Genomic DNA, 9177 nt, shown 5'->3' with positions numbered 1-9177 from the left:
TGGATGACCCAGGACCATGTTTTCCCTCTGCAGGACTCAATTTCCTCCTGGGAAAATAGAAAAGTTTCTGGTCCCTTCCAGGAGATTTCCTCTGATTGAGTGCCTACAATGCCTGACCCATACAAGCTGCTGCAGAACTTCTTCCCCACAAGCACTCACTGGCATAAACCCAACAGGAAGAACTTTGCCAATCCCTGTCCCTAAGCAGGCTCTCTACCTGGGCAGGGAACCTTGGGGAGGAGGGGGAGGAAGGAACCAGGACTTCTTGGGTGTGGCATCATCCCAGTCCCTGCAACAGTGACTTTGTTCAGAGGTGCTGTCCTCACATGAATCCTGGATGTAAGAAGTTCAGACACCAGAGTTTGCTGCTATCAGTGAACTTTTATTGAGCATGTTCTCTATGCAGAGTCCCACACACAACATGGGAGAAAACTGGGAAGACACAGACAGCCAAGTCCCTGCCACAAAGGATGGAACAGACGGGACTCTTACGGCAAAGAGGCAAGGTTTAGCTCTGAGATGGTCACCATGGAGCTGTGATGGACAAGCAGGAAGCACCTGCCACTGTGGGGGCCACATGCCACCCTCCTCACCTTCCAAAGTGGCTGTGCCTCAGCCCATTCAGACCTCTACCTCCCAGCAGCCAGGGCCTCCCCAGGCCAGGGGTGTAACCAGAGTTGGAAAATGGCCCTGATGCTGCTAAGAGCTGCTGGGAGATGGAAGGAGGATGGGCAAGGGTGGCCCAGGGAGAAAAGGGAAGAAAAGGAAGGAGAAGAAGTCTCAGGAAGCAGGAAGCATCACTGGCGCATCCACAGCCACAGGTTGACGACACAGGCTGACACCAGCATGGTGAAGAACAGAGTTTCCCTGTGGCGCCAGGTGGCACCCTGTTCCTCCAGGGCTCGCAGCCGGCAGGTGATCACGTGCAGCTGCAGAGACCAGGAGGCTAATGAATGACAAGCCAATGGCTCCTGGAGAAGCCCTTGGCTCACTACTAGGGAAAGTATGAACTTAGTACAGAAAGGGGATTTGATGTCCTTTGGTAGGCCAAAGTGCCTCTGGGTGAGAAGCAGACAGAACAACTGAAACCAAGGGGCTGGGTTGGGTTGGGCCCATGGGACAGATGTCCAGGCTGTTTGTGTTCATAGGACCAGCTACTTTGCCCACTCATTGGGTGTTCACCCAGTTGTCTAGAAGAAGCCAGCCTATCCCAACTGTGCTGGGGGAGGTGAGGAAGGGCATTTCATTCTTGGGGCAGGCTGGCATGAGGGCATCAGCAGCACCAGACTGAGGACTCCAAGATGGGTGACAGGGGCCGGAGACAGCCACCAAGGTAGATGCCCCTCTGGGTCCAGGGCTGCTATGTTCTCTTCTTGAGAAGACAACTCTTTTCCCAGACCTCTTATCACCATTCTCTCTGCACAGACTTATATAGCCTTTTCTGTTGCCTCTTGGTCCTCCTTTTGGCTTCCACTATTCCCTTCCACATATCAGGAAGAGAGGCAGAGCTGAAGCTGCCATGAAGGTGGGTCACTAGAGGCCTGAGGCCTGGGAGGAAAGGAAGGGGAGCGTGACCTCAACTCTGCTGCTAGAGGCTAAGATGACTTCAAAGAGGGTGGTCTCATTGCTGTCAAGCCCCACCTGCTCCAAGATACCATGAGCATAGGAGATGCTCACCTGCCTTCTCATAACTTCCATCTCTAGTTCATTTAGCTCTTCCAGGCCAATCTCTGCCACCATATCTGCCTCTGGGTTGCTGGGAAACAAAAAAAGATAGAGGATCAGAGCTACTGGTGGTCCCAGGCCAGGCCTGGCAGGGAGCACAGGAAGGCCATGAGGGCAAGCAGGTAAAGGCAGGGCCTCTTGCAGACAATGACTCAGTCATCCTTGAGTCTTTCCCTTCACTGGTAAGAAGGTCCTGGGGCCTCAGGGCTGGGAACCAGCCCAGCCCAGCCTCAGGTTGCTTGGAGTCCCTGAATGGGCAAGAGGCCAGGAGGCTCAGGGGCTATGGTAAGGAGGCAACAGAGCCTCAACATTCTAAGCATGGCCAGCTGCTCACAATACCCTCCTGGTCAGTCTGCTTGCCAGTCCATCTGGCCCACTGTGGTTCCTGCCCAAAGAGCACCAGCTTTCTTTCTGCAGGGTCCCTGGGATCTTTCTTACCGCTCACAATGGAATCTCCTGCTTTGGAAGCCACCAGGATACTCCCGGGGGTTGGCATCACCATGGTCTGGTTCTTTCAACACTCTGGGTATTGACACCTGGGGCCCCTAAAGAAAAGGAATGGTCAGCAAAAGTAGCCTACTCAGCCCCAGCTGAGCAGCTGCCCCACACTGTCCAGGACCAATAGTGTACCCATCAGGAGTCACGTGCTACCTGTTCCTCTTAAATCACAGGCTGGCAGCTTCAGACCACTAGAGGAGCCTGGGAATCCCACAAGTTGGCTATCTGTCACCACTCCAACCTACCATGCTCCTCAGTAGTTTCTGACCATCCAGGCTGTGGGGAAGGAAGAATAGTGACAGGGATCCCCATCCTCTGCCAGCACTGTCACATACAGACATCAGATGAGTCCAAGATGAGAATGGAAAACCTCAATTTTAGAGCCAAGGAAATTGAGGCCTGTCAAATGACTGCACTTCTTCCTAACGACACACAGTAAGTGTCTGAGCTCAAGATAGAACCCTAGCCACTGGGAAACAATAGCCTCTTTCTGTGTGTGCATGACCATTCCAGGGGCTTTCATTTTTATCCATCTGCTAACAACTCCCTGGAGTGGATGTCTCTGGCCAAGAGTTCTTCACTTAGTAGCAATGTGCCTCAGTGGTCCTGTTAGGAAATGGCAAGTTAGGAGGCATGGAATATGAAACACTCAGCTCCTGGCTGAATTAACTAATTAATGCCTGAAGCTTAGCTGCTGGAATTCTCACAGAGGCTGCAAAGCCTCCTGCTTGCTCATTACAAAAGATGAGCTAGCAAGAAAAAAAAATGCTAGCAGTCGTGTGAGAGGCAACAGGTGGTGAGAGAGCTCAGCAAGGCTGCAGCATTCAGAAGGTGTTGAGAGCAAACCAAGGGAAGTGGGCCTATGGCTCAGAAGCAAATGGGGAGCAGTAGATCACTGAATTCCCCTTCTGCCAGTGGCCAGAGAGGACCCAGATGTGGAGGCTGCAGAGACACTGGGGTGGTCTCAAAGATCCATCGGGGGATGGAAGGGACAGGGGCCTTGGCTGAAGGTCTGTAAATAAAATAGCCATCCAGCCCTCTCACCCAACCTGGCTGTCAGCCAGGCAGTTCCCCCCAAGCCCAAACTTGAGCTAAATGAATGGGGGAGAGGGGTGGTTGTGCCACAAAACAGAGCCCTCTCCATTCTGGCATTTACAGGTGCCCTTTGTACAGTCCATGTTGCTAAAGTAGAACTTAATGTCTCTCCGTTCTCATCAACACACAGAGTTCTGGGTTGGCTGTATTTGCCTCACTCTTTCTTTTTATGGTTCTATTTGCCTCACTCTTAATGAGAAATAGACAACCAAGTCTTGCCTATCACCTGAGAAATATCTGCAGCCCTCCTATGTTCTTAAGAACAACAGTAAACTGCATATGGCCTCCATACTCCATTTTTTATAATAATGCAAAATTTGTCGTTCTCAGAAGTGCACACAGATATTGGCATGTCTTTTTCTGTGTGAACCGTACTTGACAGTAATACTACTATTTGATTTTCCTCTTCATCTTCTTCTTGAGATACCTCAAAAATAGCACAAAAGTGACAGTATTGTCAAGAAAATCCCAAGACTATAAAAGGGAATTGGATTGAGAGTTTCTCCTAGAATAATTTCCACACCATCCCCTTGATTTTCCTACAGATTGGGATCAAAAGGATAAAAAGTTTTTTTGAGAGATTTGTAAGTACATAAGGATGAGAAACTGGTGGCTGGGATTTGTTTGTTTGAGATAACATAGTTTGTTTTTAACACATAAATATACAGGAATTAATGTGACAACATCTGCAGGTCGATGATAGCCTATTGTGGGTTGCTCATCATAAGGCTTAACTGTTCAAAAACAGTTGTCTTGTTGCTTTTTTGTTTTTAATTATGGAAACTCCCCATTTAGAATTATATGCATTGTAAAATATAACATTTTATATCAATTTGATAGAGATTAAGAAAATCTGTGAATTTCAACAAGTCATAGCTTCCCTCAACTATTGCAAAAAGTGTTATTTTTATTTTCATGTAATTTTCAAGGCACACTACTTTTCACCCCCAAAACAGAAGAACAATATTATTAACTTTTTTATCTTTTCGTGTTGTGGTTCTCTCAGAAGTGAGCACAGTTCCATTCATTTTTGTTTGTTTTGCTCAAAAGTAAATAATAAATAGAATTGATAAATCTTAATTCTAAATGTCTAATTTCTCAATTCAATATGATTTTTTTCAAGTACTCCTGCGGTCCTAATAGGTAACTATAATTACTCCGGAGTTTATACCCCGCCTCAACTGCCCTCCCAAGCCCACCCCATTCTGCCTCAGTCTCAGGGGCATGGGTGGCTTGCTGGAGCCTGACCTGAGGGAACAACTTGATGTGGCTTCTACCTTTGGACAAAAGAAGCCAATTCAATATTTCTGGCTTATTTTCATTCCCAGGAGGTCTCTGGGAGCTCTTTTTCTCTTTATTCTTTGGCAGTGGAATCACTTGGGCATTTTATTTTAACTCATTCCCTAGAACAGGGAGGCCTCCCTCCTCTCCAATCTTGTTGCCTTACCCCCACGAACTTCTGCAACACTGTAACAACCATGGTGAGCTGGTTAACAGAATCCACTACAGAACTATCAGACTCAAGTGATTCCCTAGAATCATCAAGTCATCCTCCTCTCCAAAATAGCTGCCTTTTTCCAGTCCCCTTTACAACAATATGGCCACCATTTTTTTTTGTAGAACATTCCCTCACCCAGAGTGAATGTAGCTTAAAGGATTAGCTACAGAACAATGGGACTCAGGTGACTTCCAAGAATATTGAGTCTCCCTCCCTCTCTAACCTGGTTGCCTTTTCCCAGTAATCTTTACAACAGTACAAAAAAACATTTTAGTAAAACTTTCCCTCACCCACAGTGAAAGTAGCTTTAAAGGACTGGCTACAGAACTTGAGACTCACATGATTCCCTCCAACAGTCAAGTTCCCCTACTCTCCAGCTTGGTTGTCTTTTCCCAGTAACTTTTGCAACAGCATAGCAACCACATTTCTAAAACTTTCCCTCAACCACCAGTGAACATAACTTCAAGGACTGGCTACAGAATGAGATATTCCCTAGAACATTCAGGTCTCCCTCTTCTCCAAACAGACTGCATTTTCCCAGTATCTTTTGTGACAATATAGCTGCCTTTTTTTTTCTAGAACATGCCTTAACTCACGGTAAATGTAGCTTAAAGGATTGGCCACAAAATAGTCATATTAAGTTGACTGGATTTCCTAAAAGCCAGGGAGCATAGGAACCTCACTTGCCTTACTTTGTCCCACTCGTGAGTTATGTTTTATATATATATATATATATATATATATATATATATATTATAATATAATTATATATATAAATATATAGCATTATAAATATAAATAATATATAAATATATATTTAATATAATATATTCTATAAAATATATATTTATATAGAGAAATGTATAAAATACCTATAGAAATTTATTTATTTATTTATTTATTTATTTATAGAGGAAAGTTTCATTTCACACACACTAGAGTTTTGCAGAGTAAAGTATACATGTAGTCCCCAAGTAATATGTGATTCAGGTGTTCTGCACTCCCAAGTTTGAACTCCCAGCCTACCAAAGGATGGCCCTGACCTCTCGCTGGACCTCCCTACCTTCATTGCCCGAATGGCACACAGGAGTTTCCTCCCCTCTCCCCAAGTCTACATCTGGCTCTACTCAACCTACCATTGTCAGGCTGCAGCCCCTACAGCCAGTACTCCCAACCCCAACCCAGTCACTGCATGCCAAGGCCTCCATACAGTACCATTTTCTTGGCCTGGGTGGCAGTCTTATTCCAAACTGGTTGGCCTGAACCAGAGTCAGCAGCCTTTGAATCCAATTTTTGTCGCCAATGAGAGGCACCCAAGGGCTGGGATCCACGCTCCTTCATTTCTAGGGAGAAGAACAGAGGTCCCAGGAACACCCATAGAGGCTGTACCAAGGCTTCCTGGGCACAAGACACACCAGAAAGAGGACAGGGTCCCCAAACTTCTTAGGAATCATTCAACACTCATTCACTGCTGTCTACTGGCAGATCTCAGGCCCCAGTCTGTTCATCTGTTCAAAAGTTTAGCAAGTATTTACTGAGGGCCAAGCTCTGGACTAGGTTACTGGAGGGAGAGCAATGACCAAGAGACAGGATTACAACAATCAACTGACTGTGTGTGCACAGGGGAATAAGGGGGCAAAACAGAAAATAATTTGTCAGTGTAGATTCAGATGAGGGATACATTCTCCCAAAATGATAAAAACAGAGCAACATGACAGAAGGTAGGGGCTACTTCTAGAAAAGTGAGAAACAACATTGAAGCAGAGACCTGAAAAAGAAAAAAAAGATCCCAGCCATGGAAAATCTAGGGAGAGTATCCCAGGCACAGAGAACAGAAAGCACAAGGGCTATGAGGAAGAGCCAACCTTGGAGTGTTGTAAGGACAAGAATAAATGCAGTTTGCAGTGGGTCACCATGCCACAGTATGAAATATGTTGAGGTGGTGACCTCGATCAGTTCTTATAGATCACAGAAAAGAGTATGGATTTCACTCTAAATGAGGAGAGGCATTGAAGGTTTAGGAGAGAGAATTGATCTGATTAATCTTATACATTGAGCCCTCCGGATGCTTTGTCATAGACACAGTGGTAGCTTGGACCACACATATTGGTACCATCCTACTCTCTCATGGGCTGCAAAATGCTCACATCATCAATTCCTTTCCCCCAGCTTCCCTGTCAGTCATACCACAAATACATGTATATGCACACCAAGGCACAGACACACACACAGCCACACATACATGCAAACACATACATGCATATATATGAATCTGCCCACCTATACACACACCTTCCCCACCATGATGGCACAGGTGCAGACACCCAAGGAAAGGGAAATTTCACGGGCTTCTCACCTGCTATCACTAGGTGCTCTTGGCTTTGCACACAGCTTCCAGGAACCAGCTCTTCAGCCATGGACATTTCCATCTCCTCCTTGATTCTATAGGGGCCTCCTGCCATTGCAGCCAGTTTTTTACTTTTAAACTATGGCCAAGGATACACAGGAAGCAGGGCACAGCAGAGGCACTTGGAAAATCAACTCTTCAAGGGGTAGGAGCTCAAGTCAGATATATCTGGGCATGGGGGTGGAGTCAGACTCCCTCACTGGGCTCAGGCCTTGCACCCAGCACATTCTGTTCTTGTTGTATCTTGTTGGCTGGGTCCACAGCCTTCTCCCCTGCTACTCTGTAAGCAACATAGAAGAGATAAGTGTCAGAAGCTTTGCCTATGAGAACTACCCTGGCTCTCAGGTCACCTGATTTGGCCCCATTGAGAGGCCACCATTCATCATTTCTAAAGAGAGGCAGGTACTGGCACAGGAGCTCAGAGCCAGTAAGTAGCCAAAGCATGGTTATATCCCAAGCCTCGCATGACTTCTGCAAGCCCAGCTCTGGCTAGTAATCCAGGCCACAACACCCTTCAATAGGCATACTCTGCAGAGCACATCCTGTCTCCCACATCCTGGAGTTCCCAGGCAAGGGAGATGGTCTTTTGATGCCCTCGGTCAGCCTGAGCAGGAACCATGAGAACCAAGGGAGGGAAGGCAGGAAAGAAGGGAGCTGCTTGCAGCCAGTGGAGGCCTTACCATCCCCAGGCCCTGGAGTCCCTGGTCTAAGTCCAAATTCTCCCTCAGTTTTCCTACTGATTAGACCACTGTGAAGGTCAAGTTTACTTGTTTGCTTGGGTAGTCTATAGTTCTCAGTTATTCCATCAACCACTAGTCTAGTTGTTGCTGTGAAGGTATTTTGTAGTTGTGGTTAACATCTACATTCTGTGAACTTTAAGTAAAGGATGTTACTAATCCTAGATAATGTGAATGGGCCTCATCTAATCAGTTGAAAAGCCTGAAGAGTAAATACTGAGGTTTCCCAGAGGAGAAGAAATTTTGCTCAAGTCTGTAGCATCAGGAAACAAAAGCAAACATAAGCTACTGGGACTACATCAAAATAAGCTTTGGCACAGTGAAGGAGACCATCAGCAAAACAGAAAGGCAAAAACGGAATGGGAAAAAATATTTGCAAATGATGTATCTGAGAAGGGATGAATATCCAAAATATATAAAGAACTTATACAATTTAACACTTAAAAAATCCAATTAAAAACGGGGCAGAGGACTTGAATATACATTTTTCCAAAGAAGACATACAGATGGCTAACAGACACATAAAAAGATGCTCAACATCACACCTGTCAGAATGGCTAGAACTAAAAAGACAAGAAATAGCAAGTGTTGGTGAGGATGTGGAGAAAAAGAAACCCTCATGCACTGTTGCTGGGAATGTAAATTGGTAAATGTAAACAGAATTTAGTTTCCTCAACAAAGTTAAAAATAAAAATACCATATGATCCAATAATTCCATCCTGGGTACTTACCCAGAGAAAATGAAACCAAACAACAAAAAAAGAAAATGAAAATACTAATTTGAAAATATATGTGCACCCCTATGTTTATTGCAACATTATTTAAAATAACCAAATTATGGAAGCAACTTAAGTGTCTACCAATAGGAATATTGGATATTGAATAAAGAAGATGTGGCTTACAGGCTTCCAGTTATGGAATGAGTAAGTCATGGGAATAAAAGGCACGGCATGAAGAATATCATCAGCAGTACTGTAATAGCATTGTGTGGTGACAGATGGTAGCTACATTTGTGCTGAGAATAGCATAAAGTATAAACCTGTTGAACCACTATGTTGTACATCTGAAACTAATGTAACATTGTGTGTCAACTATACTCTAATTGAAAAAAAAGTTTTTTAAAAAGACTAAGCCATCTCTCCCTACCTAAGATTCTGCTGTGCGGGCCTGCCCTGAAAATTTTGGCCTTGCTAGTTCCACAATGGCAGGAGCCAATT

The 9177-nt window shown here is 45.2% G+C and overlaps 1 protein-coding gene across 1 annotated transcript in view; it reads right to left on the bottom strand.

The window, feature by feature from the left end:
• Positions 1–361: 361 nt before the first annotated feature.
• The window catches only part of FATE1 (fetal and adult testis expressed 1), a 24338-nt gene continuing 15522 nt past the window's right edge, over positions 362–9177 (bottom strand). The window contains exons 2-6 of the mRNA XM_058712879.1: positions 7173–7503; positions 6032–6159; positions 2164–2270; positions 1678–1756; positions 362–929 (exon numbers count right to left, since the gene is read on the bottom strand). Of these exons, the coding sequence (XP_058568862.1) occupies positions 798–929; positions 1678–1756; positions 2164–2270; positions 6032–6159; positions 7173–7278 (552 nt within the window). The 5' untranslated portion in view covers positions 7279–7503 and the 3' untranslated portion in view covers positions 362–797. The remainder of the gene's footprint in view (positions 930–1677; positions 1757–2163; positions 2271–6031; positions 6160–7172; positions 7504–9177) is intronic.

The sequence above is a fragment of the Neofelis nebulosa genome, chromosome X, assembly GCF_028018385.1.
Source record: "Neofelis nebulosa isolate mNeoNeb1 chromosome X, mNeoNeb1.pri, whole genome shotgun sequence".
In the NCBI taxonomy this organism is placed as follows: Eukaryota; Metazoa; Chordata; class Mammalia; order Carnivora; family Felidae; genus Neofelis; species Neofelis nebulosa.
Note: the sequence above shows the minus strand (reverse complement) of the source record. Positions and strands in the feature narration are given on the sequence as shown.